This window comes from Colobus angolensis, unplaced genomic scaffold (assembly GCF_000951035.1).
Source record: "Colobus angolensis palliatus isolate OR3802 unplaced genomic scaffold, Cang.pa_1.0 Scaffold220, whole genome shotgun sequence".
Classification (NCBI taxonomy): Eukaryota; Metazoa; Chordata; class Mammalia; order Primates; family Cercopithecidae; genus Colobus; species Colobus angolensis.
Window position 1 is genome coordinate 3,081,578 of NW_012115378.1, and position 13,730 is coordinate 3,095,307.

Here is a 13,730-nt window from a genome sequence, read left to right on the forward strand (position 1 = left end):
AATCCCAGCACTTTGGGAGGCCGAGGCAGGTGGATCACTTGAGCCCAGGAGTTCGAGAGCAGCCTGGGCAATATGGTGAATCCCTGTCTCTACTGAAAACACAATTACTAGCTAGGTGTGGTAGTGCATGCTTGTAGTCCCAGCTACTTGGGAGGCAGAGGCACAAGAATTGCTCGAACCCGGGAGGTGCAGGCTGCAGTGAGCCGAGATTTTGCCACTGCACTCCAGCCTGGGTGGCAGAGTGAGACTCGGTCTCAAAAAAAAAAAAAAATTAGTTAAAATAAATTAGTATGACAAGAACTAAGAAAGATCAACCTTGGATTTTCATTCATTGATTCATTCTTGTGTTGGCTGTGGTCTCAGGTGCTGTTCATTAGAAGAAGAATAAAATATGGTCCTTTCCTAAAGAAGTCTGTGGGAGGCAGTCATATAAACAGTCAGACATGCACTGTAAGACAACAGAGAATCAGGTGCAAGGAGAGGCGGACCTGTGGAAAGGTGATCAACTTGGCCATGGCAGGTGAAGGGCTCCACAGAGCCTCAGAGTTTGTGACTGCACCTCTCAAAAAGGCTGCACATTATAGACCTTTAAGAATTATTTTCATCTTCTAACTTTCTTTTGAGTTACTCTCTATTTCCTACAAAATAATAAGAACAATGTTAAAGTTCCTTTGAAGTCTTCAAAGAGATTTCCCACTCCTCAACAGAATATGGACAAGAAGTGACAGAAGAAGCTGCTGCCAGTTTGCTGGGGGGATTCGGGAGGAGATGGAGGAGTAGAAGGCTCCTGGCAGCAAAGAAGGGGAGGTGGGAGGCCAGTTCCTGGGGTGATTGGAGGAAAGGGACAAGAGGAAGAGACTGGCTCAAACTCTGGCTGCTCCTTCACATATGTTCTTCCCTCTCAGCCCCTGGTCTTATTTCTGATATCCCTTTGCCCATCCTTCTCAGGCACACTCATCCATTCCCCTAGACACCTTAAAAAAATAACATCTGGCCGTGGAGAGATTTGCTTAGAACTTGGTTGGTAACTGCTCTCTGGGTGACCCCCACCTAGGAATACAGCCATTTTTAAAAGGAATGTCACAAAGAACAAAAATCTTCTGACTCAAGGAACTGTGTCTTCAGGGACAGAATGGCAAGAATGAGCATAAAACACTGGGGTTCACTGCCCACCCCCAACATTGTACAAATCATCTACAGATGTAGTTACATCTTCTGAGAGGCTGACTTGCCGATGAGCAGAGAGAAACCTTGTAACCAGGAAACTGATTGCAGTCTGCAGTGAGCATCCTGGTATGAAAATTTAGATCCAGATTTATTTATTTTTGGTGGGAGAGGGAATGCTATACTTGGGGAGCTATGGCTGTGGGAAGGTAAGTCTGATTCTCAGAAGTACATCCCAGTAAAGGAGGCATCAATTCTCATCTCAGGTTACCACTTTCTTCACAGAGTTCAACTGCCGGGGAGTCTACAGAATCTTAAGGCACCACCCACTTCCCCCCAAAATGGCCAGGTTTCTTTGAATCCAAGTTCTTACTCTTCATGAGTTTAAATCACTATACTGCCTTTCCTTTTTATTTATTTATCTTTAGTATTATTTCTTCAGAGTCTAGTTTCTTAAGGCATCTCTAATTTTTATTTTGGATTTTTTCCCTGTTTATTTATATGTCAATTTAAAATATGGCAAATGGGAGAAAATCCCTTAAATGTCTCAGTGATTCTGTAATAGCAACAGCACATCTTTCTTTTACTAGTATCAGGATCATTCACGCCTGCCAAAATACAGACGGTTCCCTTAAACACTTGGACTCTGGCGTGGGACAGGTGGTAGGAAGTGGCATCAGATTTCCACGCTGGGTCTCATTTGGGTAAATAGGAGTTCACTATTATAAGAAATAGAATTTGAACATTTATTTTATTCTTAGGTTTATCTTCTTATATTCACTTCTAAGTTACATATCCAGTTAGCTGTACTTCCTGATGGCTTACATCTCACATCCAAAATTCCATGCCATCAGATGGAAAATTTGAGTGTCAGTAGAACTGCCTATGCTCACTTGCTACGCTAAAGAGGCAAACGCAGAAGTGTCTGCAGAGCAGGATCTCTACATGGATATGTTTATAAATCTTTGCGGTGAAATTTGTCTATGTGGATGAGTTTATAAATCACTACAATGAGATTATTGAAGGTATACATCAGGAGGCTTCCTATCTGTAAGAAGAATAGGCACCACATAAACATTTCTTCTGAACTTTTTTTGTGAATTGTTCCTTACCTTGGGATAGATGTCAAACTTAGCTTTTCATCAGTCTTGAAATGATTCAGCTATATTTTCAGCAGCTATTTAGAGACCATTCGTAGATCTGTATTTAGAAGTGATCTAACCAGTATTTCTGAGCAAAAGTGAAAAATCTAACTATATTAGTGTGAATCCTATATATTTCACAAAATACCCCCTTCCTTATTGTTAGTCTGGTTTCTAGTCTATATTTGTGGAGTGGGTGCAAATGATTCTTTGGCTTTGATTCTTTATGAGTTCTCTAGCAATACTCCAGGATTTAGTGAGATGTTATATTTCTCTTTTTGCAGTTTCCATTGTTACATTTCTAACAAATAAGTCCCCTGACATCTTTAGGGGCAAATCTGAAAGCTGTCACACTCTTGTCACAGGGCCAGGTTAGAAATGCCATTATAGAAATGCCATGGCCAGGTTCCATTCTGCTGCTTCTGCTGCCTGTCATGTGGAACCACAGTCCTCTTTACCTGCCCCACCATCCAGTTACCATAGTGATTAAGCCAGAGCAGTACATCTCTTTCTGAAGTGTGCACCGCCAAAGCAAAGAATCTACCAACCTGGAATGCTAGTTGTAAAACTGCTGATTTTAACTGAGGAATTTCTCAAAATATAAACATCACAAACACAATAATGCACACTGGAAAAACTGAGCAGGAACGATTCTGTTAACACTCTAAGTTGCAAAGTGACAGCTGGTAGCTTTTGTGAATTGCAAAATAACATGAGCCTGGCTGGAACATCTCCACTGCGGGGATAAATACTTCCAAGCATTGGCCAGAAAATGAGACTAAGTAACACCTTCTGAGAATCTTAAAATGTGATTGCTGAAAGGTCAGGTTAGCAATTTTCCTTTTTAATATTCAAAACAAGCAGTGGAAGTGGACGGGGTGGTACTAAGTCCAGGTTGGAGGCTACTGGCAAAAAGCCCTCTTGAAATTGTAGGCTGAGAACGTAATTCAGGGTAATCCACATATACCTTGGTAAAGAAACTTGTGTTGAACACCTAAGTCCCCACTCGGCCACTAACATGCTGCGAGACACCAAACAAGTGACAATTTCTTTGTGCTTCAATTCCTTCATCTGTAAAATGAGATATTTGGACGAACAGTCTTTAAGATCTCAGGCAGCCCTGAAATTCTCTGATTCTAAAAGGGCAAATTACACAAAAATGAAGCTGAGCTTCAGTTGTGGTCTGTGGACAGCATCCCATTATTTTATGATTGAAACACTTAAATTGACCAGTTCATTTAACGCAAGTTATAGTTACTTTGACTGGGATAGTTAAGAAACCTTTTTCAATTTCTTTCTTGTTTGCTGTACGGCCTTGTTAGGACACCTCAGAAACATTGTCTGAAACAATTTGCAAAGAAGAGAGTTAAAAATATCCTCCCACTTCACGCTTCATTAAATCGCTCCACAGGCAATCCTCTCCAGCATCCACAGCTTCCAGGAAGCACGGGATGAGTTAACTAAAGGTCAGTACATAAAATACAACTGTCCTCAAGTTCCTCTGGCACCATTTTACTCTCTAGTCTTTTTCACAGCATTTAAAATGTATATTCAACACATGGAGGCTTTACTGACATAAGCATCCACTGTAAGAAAAAAGAGAGTTAAAAAAAAGAGAGAGAAAATTATTTGGGAAAAAGACCAAGTAAGAGAGGAAGTGGAAGCCAAATATGGAGAGAGGAACAGACATTCAGAGGGTGCTTACGGATCAAACGCTGCAAGCAGGAAGTTAAGGAGGAGGCTGATGGACTGCTCCACATGGATTTGGTGAGTAGTTGGCATCCGTTTGTTGAGCTGGTAAAAAATGGTGGAGAGCACAGCCTCTAAGCGGGACACATTGAGTTCAATGTTTGGGTCCAGGTTGTTCAGAGCATTTTCCCGCAGTGCTTCTATGACATTCCATATGTCCACCAGGTGCACTACAATTAAAGCAGAGTTAACACATCAGCCCAAGGTAATGGAAGGCAAATACATTAGTTTACTTGTCCCTCTGTCCTGTTTTTTTCCAGGTATCTCACATGTGTGCAGCTGTTGTAGGGGGTCAACATAAGTAAATGAACATAGGCTGTGCATTATCTCTAAGACTTGATGTGCATTATATAATAGCAAGCAAATGATTTACTGACCATCACAATAGATAGCTATTTCCAATCTTCACAGTCACCCTTGAAATACAGCTGTTATCCCTATGTTACAAGTAAGAGAATCCCTATGTTACAAGTAAGAGAACTGAGGATCTGGAAACTGAACTGACAAATGCAAAGGTAGAATTGGAGTCAATGGCAAAACTGGCATTCAGATCCAAGTCTATCGGTTTAAAAGTTATTTCTCCATTGCACACCCTGCCTCCTCACAAAGAAAAGACCAACACTTAAATTCTAGTGTTTGAAAGGATGTCCAAATTACATTTGAGTATTTAAAATGTTTTCATTTATTTATGTGTTTTTTAGTAGTATGCTTTTGGAAATAAGAAAAAAAAAGAAAGTTAAGGCAGGCAGGAAGACAAGGTAAAAAGGAAAAGTTATGTACACACTGCAGCAGCAGCAGAACTAAGTCACAGATCACTGAACTAGGCTAGTCAAGAACAAGAAGTTTCTTGGCTACATTATTACCAACTGATTTAAGTCACGGTTACTTTCACTAGGGTAGTCCAGAAAACGGTTTCTATTTTCTTCCCTATTTGACCTGAGGTCTTGTTATGAGATCACAGAAACTACGACCACGACCAAGATAAAGAACATGTCCTCACCCTCAAAAGTTTTCTCATGCTCCTCTGTAATCTATCCTCATTCCCTGTTCCAGGCAACCACTGATTTGCTTTCTGTTGCAAATTTCAATTCTTAATAACTGTCATTATGTAGTAAACACGCTTTTTTGGGGGCTGGATTTTTTTACTTAGTGTTAACTATTTTGAAATTCATACATGTATTGCTGTATGAATACATGTATTGCTGAAAGTATCAATAGTTTCCTCTTTTTATTGCTAAGTAGTATTCCGTTACATGGATATATCAAAATTTGGTTATCAACTCACTTGTTGACAAACATTTGGGTCATTTTTCAGTTTTTCTTTATGAATAAAGTTGCTATGAACAATCATGTGCAAGTCTTTGTATAGATACATGGCTTCCATTTCTCTTAGATAATGGGGGATTTAAAATATTAAAATCATTAAAAATTTAAGTAAATACTTAGAAATGAAAAGTCTGGGTTTCACAGTAGGTGTATGTTTAATTTTTAAAGAGAGTTCGAAGGTATTTTCCAAAAGTAGTTGAACCATCTTACATTCCCATCAGCAGTATACAAGAGTTCCAGTTTATCCACATCTTCACCATTTAAGGTTGACTTTTCATTATGCTTTTGTATTTGCAAATAAATATTTTGTCTATTCTCAATGAAATATAACAATTAGTTTCCGTTCTTGAGAAATATGGACTGTATATATACTTTTTCACTAACAGCTCCCTATTTTCTGTCTTCTACCTCATTGCTCACTCCTGGCTCTATACCTAATAAGCAAAACTAGCATCAGCTTCTACTATGAATTGAGCTATGTGACTGTTTTCTTGGCTTTTCTCTTTACGTTTGCTTTTCAGAACAGATCTATGGTTTCTGACTTTTGGTATAAGAGAAGCTTATCACCAATTTCTTCCATTATAATAACAAATGGGCCAACTAGCCAACAGTCTTTTGAAGTCAGATCCTTTTCCCAGGCTAAGTTTAATTGCAGGATCTCTAATCACAGGACCCTAAGAGAGACAGCAATCTGTGCAGACATTCTGATTTTAAAATAGGCATGATGAAAAAAAACCCTGAAGTGTGGCTCTCATAACTAACTTTGTGTGCATATTGAGATCTAAGAGATGAGTGTATTATGCAAATACCTGAACTAAAAGCAAAAAAAAAAAAAAAACAGGTTACATAGAACGGTTACTGTGTCCTTTACTTGTATTTTTGCTGTTACTTTTAACAATTACTCAAAATAATGTTTTATGTTATGAAGGGGAAGATACCTGCGCTCAAGGAGCACTGGACTTGGAGTCCAAAGACCTAGGTTGCAAATCTGGTTCTTCTATGACAAGTGCATGACCTCTTAGCCTCTAAGACTTAGAGTCTCACTTCCTTCATCTATAAAATGGGGCTGGCATTCCTAAAAGGGAAAAATGCATAGAGTAAAACGTGGTAGTTCCTGGTACCTAGCAGACAATGTATTATAGATGAACAAGTGAATAATGTGAGTCATGTCAAAAGAAAAATATATTGCAATATATCTCTGATTTGGAGCAGATAAGTACAAATCACATACCAACTAAAATACTTAAATATTTATTAGTTTTGGAAAAATTCAGATTTAAGTGAGTTCAAATTTGCAACCTTCTCTGTGTATCAAGAATTAATCAACAAGGAAATTATTTGTATTTCTTGGTGTTATTTATCCAACTCTTCAATCTAGCAAGCAAAACACTCCCAGGGAAATGGCATTCATAAACAAAATTAATTAATTAATTAATTAAAATTCTAGTGGGAAAGAGCTGGGATTCCTCTAATTACTCCCTATAGATTTGATCTGTGAATTTTCTGAATCTAGTCATCAGGATGTGTCTGGGTGCAGGATGCAAAGACAGCAGTGCTGATGACATCCAGCCTGTCGTCCTGCTTGGTCCCTGTGACCCATTCTCACCCAGTTCCTGGTTGTGGATCATGTGGAACAGGCATCTGGGGAGAGGAGCATGGACTGGGAACTTGAGCATGGGAGGGAGATGCGTAGATGTTAAGAAAGCTAAATGGCTATTGGCAGAGGGAGGGAATCTGGATGCTTGTTTCTCTCGATGAGCCATTGTAAGGAACAGGAAACCCTTTTAGAATTCCCAGGTGTGGAATTATCCAGGCCCATGGGAGTGACCACAGGAGTGGCCTACATAAAGTTGCCCACATATGCATGCCCACATAAGGGTTCTTTAGGTACTTCAGCCTCAGCGTGAGCAGCCTGTACTCATCTCTCCCCTTGCCGGCCCTGGGATTCCCTTCCTTGGTGAATGCCACCATCCTCCCGCTCCCTATTCTCCCTTCAGGGAGATTTAATTTCCGGCTTCTATCAATGACCAAGTCCTATGGACTGTATATCTCCTAAACATCACTGTAATCCTGCCATTTCCATGAGCCTTTATTGCCGCCACCCAATTTCATTACCCAATGCTATCATGCTTACTGGTTGGTTGAGTCAGTTCTTTCTTCATTCTTTCTGTACTCCCTTTCTACTCACTGCAGCCAGAGTGTGATTTCTAAACTGTAATTTGACATGTCACTTGTATGCTGCTTAAAATCGTATGCTGCTTGGAGAATGGCGAGAACTCGGGAGGCGGAACTTGCAGTGAGCCAAGATTGTGCCACTGCACTCCAGCCCGGGTGACAGAGCGAGACTCTATCAAAAAAAAAAAAAAAAAAAAAAAAAAAAAATTGTATGCTGCTTAAAGTCCTTTAATGACTTCCCATTAATTTGAAATCTAAACAAGGATTGCAGTTTTTTTTTTTCTTTCTTTTCTTTTTTCATCTAGCCCCTGTGTATTGTCATCTACATCTCATCTGCTCTACCTTGGTGTCAACATCACTTCCTCAAGGATATCTTTCTAGGCTGGATCAGAAACCTGTCTCCAGGTTTTATACCCTTCACATGTACCACCTTAGAGCTCTGTCCTTCCCCATCACAGCATGTAGTGGGCACTCCTGTGTGGACCAACAGGTTGTCTGTTTCCTGTTCTGTGTTGCATGTGGCACAGGATGAGACTGTGTCTATTGTGATAACTGTCCACACCCCTAGTGCCCCTCACACTGCCTTACACATCCTTACACATAGGAACTTGGTAAATGTCTTTTGACTAAATGACAGAATGACAAAGAAATGACTCAGCAGTGAAACAGGGTTTTCTAAGGATGCATTTGCTTTCTAAAAAGCAATAAGGCATAGTCATGAAGAATCATAGAGACACTGGTTTGAATCCTAGGTATCCCGTCAGTCTAATTACTTTACTTCTCTGAATCTTCATGTTAGAAAAGTGGAGCTGAAAATACCATCTATTTTCAGATGATTACTATGAGAACTGAATAAAATAATGCCTGTAAAAACTTGGAATAGGGCATGTCATGTAGGAGATAATAACTGTTTATTATTATGAACAAATACTAGAAATCATATGAAAGTTATTAAACATAAATATGCTGCATTTACATGCTTACATATTCAAGGTCCTAATATAAGGAAACGTAAAAGAAAAATATTTCATTAAAAATAAAATAATTCTGGCAAACTGTGAGAATAGATAATTAGAAAATGATTTAAGTAAAACTAGTTTTCATTATTATGTGCAAACACTATGGTAGACTGTGAGGACTCAATACAAACAATGCAGATGTGGTTCCTGCCTCTGGGAGCTAACAGTCTGGGGGGAAATACAGACATGACTCACATAATCACACAAACAGATGATCAGAAATGGTGACATACTGTGACATATAGTATGCTAGGTATAAAATGGGATTATGATATGGTCATGATGGGGCCAGGAGAACAAGATCAGGTTGCAGGAGCACCATAACTGTGATAAGGATGTGGCTCTTTATGCGGAGTATGAAGACATGGGTTTTAAGTAGGACAGCGACACGATAAGGAATGCAGCTTAAAAATGTCATTTCTGACTTTAAGGTAAGAAAGGAGTGGAGATGGAGAGGCACACAGTGGGAAGTAGTTGGAGCTTATTGTTTTAGTTCCCATAAGGGATGGCAGTATTTTTGTATACAAGGTGGTACTATGCAGAAAATGCTGTAGTCATGCACACTGTACCCATATTTTCCAGCGGTGGCATAGTGGAAAGAATTCAGATTTTGCAGCCATAAAGATTAAGGTTTCATTCCTGGCTCCAGAAATAACTGCAAAACTGGGCAAATTTTATTAATAAAAATAAAATGTAATAATATTTTGTTTATACATTGCATTATTCCTTTTTTATAAATGAGGAAACAAATGCCATCCAGAGGCAGTTATAGTGAGATTAAAAGAGAACATGTATTCACATAATAAGCGCTCAAGAAATGAGCTATTTGTGTTAAAATAACTAAATACACTCTGATCGAATGCCATACTATTCTATTATTTATTTATAAGATCTGTGAGTCCAAAACTACATTTTAGCCAAGTATCCCAATTTCAATAAGTTAAATCAACCCATAATCTTGATGACGTATTATGTGGGTGAAGTAAAAGAATCACAAAGTGCATTGCAGCCGCAAAAGCAGACACTTAATTCAGTTTAGTTATCATAAATTTTGAGTTAGCGGAGTTTAAGTTGATTTTACCATATCGGGTCATTAGAAACCTGGTGAAGAGGCTGTCTTTCATAAAGGTTTCATGGAAACTTTATTTCATTGGCGACTACCTTGGGAGGTGTAATCATAGTGCAGAAGGTGCAGGAACCGGGGCAGTGGCTGAGTTCCCCTACTGACTGTCCCTATGACCTTGGGCAAGTCACTTAACTTCCTTAGGTTTCAGTTTCCTCACCTGTAAAATGAGGACAATACTATTTTCTCCACTACATGGTTGTTTTGGGGGATCAAATGAGATACTTCACATAAAGCACTTCACATAGTGCTTATAATAAGCATCGTATAATAAGCATTCAGTATACATTAGTTATAGAGAAATTTAGGTATCATAGGCCTTTTGTTTATTTAAATAAGGACACTGAGAAATGCTAAGTTGAGATTCATTAGGAAGTTATTAAGAAGTCTGTTTTAAAAGTCTGACAGTTGTATAAATATGTTGCTTACTGTCGTGCTCCTTAAATCATTTTAGATATTTAGGTTGTGCAATAATGATTATGAACCACTAGATGGCACTATTCATATTTTACTAAATAGCTATCAAACTTCAGTCGTCCGTAATAGAGCACCTGTTAGTAGGCACAGGAAATAGGAGGAATTCCCTCATCTATACAATTGCCTATATTTTATATTAATACATAGGAAAGGCAACATTTTACATAATGAAATTCCTTAGTTAACAATAACCACATCGAGAATAGACAAAATGCATTCTTAATCTAATATTTAGTTCTTTGTGGAATCTTAAAAGTAACGACATTAGTGTTGATTTCAGGCAGTAATTATTAAGACCTAAGAGTCTGTCTTTACATACATAAATGGAAACAGACAAAGCTTCAATGGTTTTCTATAAATCCAGGCAATCTCAGGTAGAAAAGGGCAAGGTTTGGGTATTTGGGGGGAGAGTTGCAGATGGGTAAAGGAGAGTTTGTCGATCTCAAGAGATTTTTTTAATGTGTTTTCTGACATCTTGTGCCATTTTAAGGAGAGATGAAGTCCTTCATTCACAGAGATGACTTAAATCCAAGCGTCCCTGGGAAAAGTGCTAAAATGACAAGCCTAGTTATACCTAGATAGAGATGGCTGATGTCATAAATTTTATCAGAAATAGTAGAATCATATAAGTTGGATAAAATATGGGGGAGAAAAATATCAAAAAGACAACTTCAAGATTTGGTCTATTTTATGATTTAGTCCAGGGCCAGCCTTTCTTGAACCCCTGAGGCTGGGTCCAAGTCTCTGAATCTAAGCATGATATTCTTTTTCTAAAGCATTTGGTGATCTCAAAATTCTCAAACCCAGACTCTACCACCTCCTGATTCCAAAATATAAGAGAGTGGAAAAGGGTTTTGACAAAACTCTCTGGGTGATTCTGACAACCACTGATTATAAACTTTTAGAAGGTTTTCAAAGAGCTTGCAGCTGAGAGAAAGGTCAGTAGACAATTATCTTACAGTGACTTAGCTTTAGTCATTATGGAATAGTGATTCTCAACTGTGGCCGCAGAATGGAATCACCTACAAGGTTGTAAAATGGATTCCTGGTGATACTGCTGGTCCAACATCACATTTGTAGTAACAAAGCACAGGCTATTTAGAAACGCTGCATCTTAGGCTCCCACACAGACCTAGAGAATCATAATCGGCATTTTAGCAACATATCTAGGCAGTTTGTATTCACATTTAAGTATAAGAAGCACTTCTTGAAGTCAGTAGTTCTCAGTCCTTTGGCATCAAGACAGCCTGATATGTCTTCACAGGTTGTGAGGTGTATTGCAAGAAGCTGATGACCATCAATTAATTTATGCAGTTTAAGAGTGATTTGTATAATTAAGTATATACATATTATTTTAGAGGGGTTTGAGGCTTACATCCATAAGAAGGTCACTCATTGCATTATGATATGCTTTAGTTAGGAGAAAAGGAAATTGTAGTTATGCTGGAAATTGGATATAATCTGTTGATCTGTTATTGGGAATACATATATCCTCTTGCGTGTAGACAGTGTTGTGTTTGTGCGTGTGTGTGTGTGTGTGCATCCATGCACATGCTCCCTCAGTCTCTACCCTGCCTTCAGTGCTTAAAGTGAGGGCACTGGTGTCTGAGGTTTCTGTTATGACTTGTTTTCCCCTCTTTGAGATATGCAGGTATATGCAGGAATCCCCATAGCAACAAGGATAAATTGTTTCTCCTGAAAATGCAGCCAGTTCTCCCCTCCCTAGATATAAATTTCCTGACCTTCACTGCAATATTCCCAGCATGAATTTTCCATTGCAACTACACTCTTCAGAGTACAATAACAAAGTTGAGGTAATATTTCTGATTAGTTTACACAGCGGGTTTGAAGTGCCAATTTGTGGCCTTTCATATAGCAGATTCTTAAAATACGTTTGCTAGCTTGTAGAAAAGTTAATTATGGAGATTCATTCTTTTAGCTATCCAACAAAGTTCCGACGTCCTTCGAACGAACAGATGAACACGCATATAAGCATTGTCTTGTTCCTACGACAACTCTCAAATGCAAAGTTTCATTCAGTATTCTAAGCACCAAGTAGACTTTAAGTAAAAATGCTTTTAAGGAGCTCACATGTGGGCCAGGCTTCACAGAACTGGGGTGTGAAGAGGTGGGGAGAGGAACTCAGCCCCTTGAGAATGTCAGGAGTGACACTAGATTCCTCAGACTCACTATCCTAAGCTGCTCACTGGCGCATTTTATAGCCTTCCATCTTAGTCTTAGAACTTCTCTCATACAATAAGTATTTATTCAGTCCTTACTGTGTTGCAGTGCTGTTCTGGCTTCTAGAATTGGAGTGTACAAGGCAGGCAGGACCCTGATCACACAGAACTTATATGTGTGTTGGAGAGGGAGGAGATAGAGATATTAAAGTACATTGAGCATGGAATAATAATCTATTTTCTCTCCTTTTAGATTTCAAAATGTTCAATTGGCCTATAAAAATTGTACATATTCAAAGGTATACAATGGGATTTGACATTTATATATACACATTATTTTTTTCTCTTATAGAGAAACAGGAACTGAGAGATAGACTGGGATTCATGTGTTTCTTCATTTGTACAATGGGAATAATAACATCCTTTCTGATAGTGTTCTGAGGAACAATGAATATGGTACACAGGAAAACAGTAAAATATAAAGTACTATATAAATTTTAGGCATTATTCTTATTTTTAGGAGCAAACAGAGAGGCATTAAAATTTACTGTCATATTCAGATAGAATTATAAACATTTTCCACCCACAAAAATTCTTTCAATTCTTTGCCTCACTCTGTCAGTTATAAAGATATTTGTCCCTTAATATGAACTTTCTTCTATAACTTGGAAGTTTGTTTTCCCTTTAACGAATGAAATGATGTTATAAATCCATGAGAGACTGTATCACAGTGATTACTAGTTCAGTACAATTTCAAATTAAATATTTCAGGGGCCGGGAGCGATGGCTCACGCCTGTAATCCCAGCACTTTGGGAGGCCAAGGAGGGTGGATCACGAGGTCAGGAGATCAAGACCATCCTGGCTAACACAGTGAAACTTCGTCTCTACTAAAAATACAAAAATTAGCCGGCGTGGTGGCGGGCGCCTATAGTCCCAGCTACTCGGGAGGCTGAGGCAGGAGAATGGTGTGAACCCGGGAGGCAGAGCTTGCCGTGAGTCTAGATCACGCCACTGCACCAGAGCCTGGGCAACAGAGCAAGATTCCGTCTCAAAAAAAAAGAAAAAAAAAAAAAAGAATATTTCAGTGTATCACTAGTTGCCATGCATCAATCACACATGCAGGCTGTAACATATGGAGAAAGACTGCCATATGCATTTACACACAGAGCTGGGAAATGGAACAAGCAGCTAGATTTCATAATAGTTTCAAAGAAATTAAATCCAACCAGCATTTTTAAGGCTCTACAATGCATTGTGATTGATGTTATTGATGATTTAACAAAATATGAGAGCCTGACTATAAAAAACATTGTAAGTCTCATGGGGAGAGACACACTCAGATGACCTAACTGAAGATCACCACAAGACACTCTG

General features: G+C 38.7%; 1 protein-coding gene across 10 annotated transcripts in view; it reads right to left on the minus strand.

Moving 5' to 3' along the window:
- Window positions 1-13,730, minus strand: part of DTNA (dystrobrevin, alpha) — a 401,960-nt gene that overhangs the window by 102,787 nt on the left and 285,443 nt on the right. For all 10 annotated transcript variants that reach the window (XM_011943697.1, XM_011943695.1, XM_011943698.1 and 7 more), the window contains one exon: window positions 4,012-4,225. In XM_011943697.1, coding sequence (XP_011799087.1) covers window positions 4,012-4,225 — 214 coding nt within the window. The remainder of the gene's footprint in view (window positions 1-4,011; window positions 4,226-13,730) is intronic.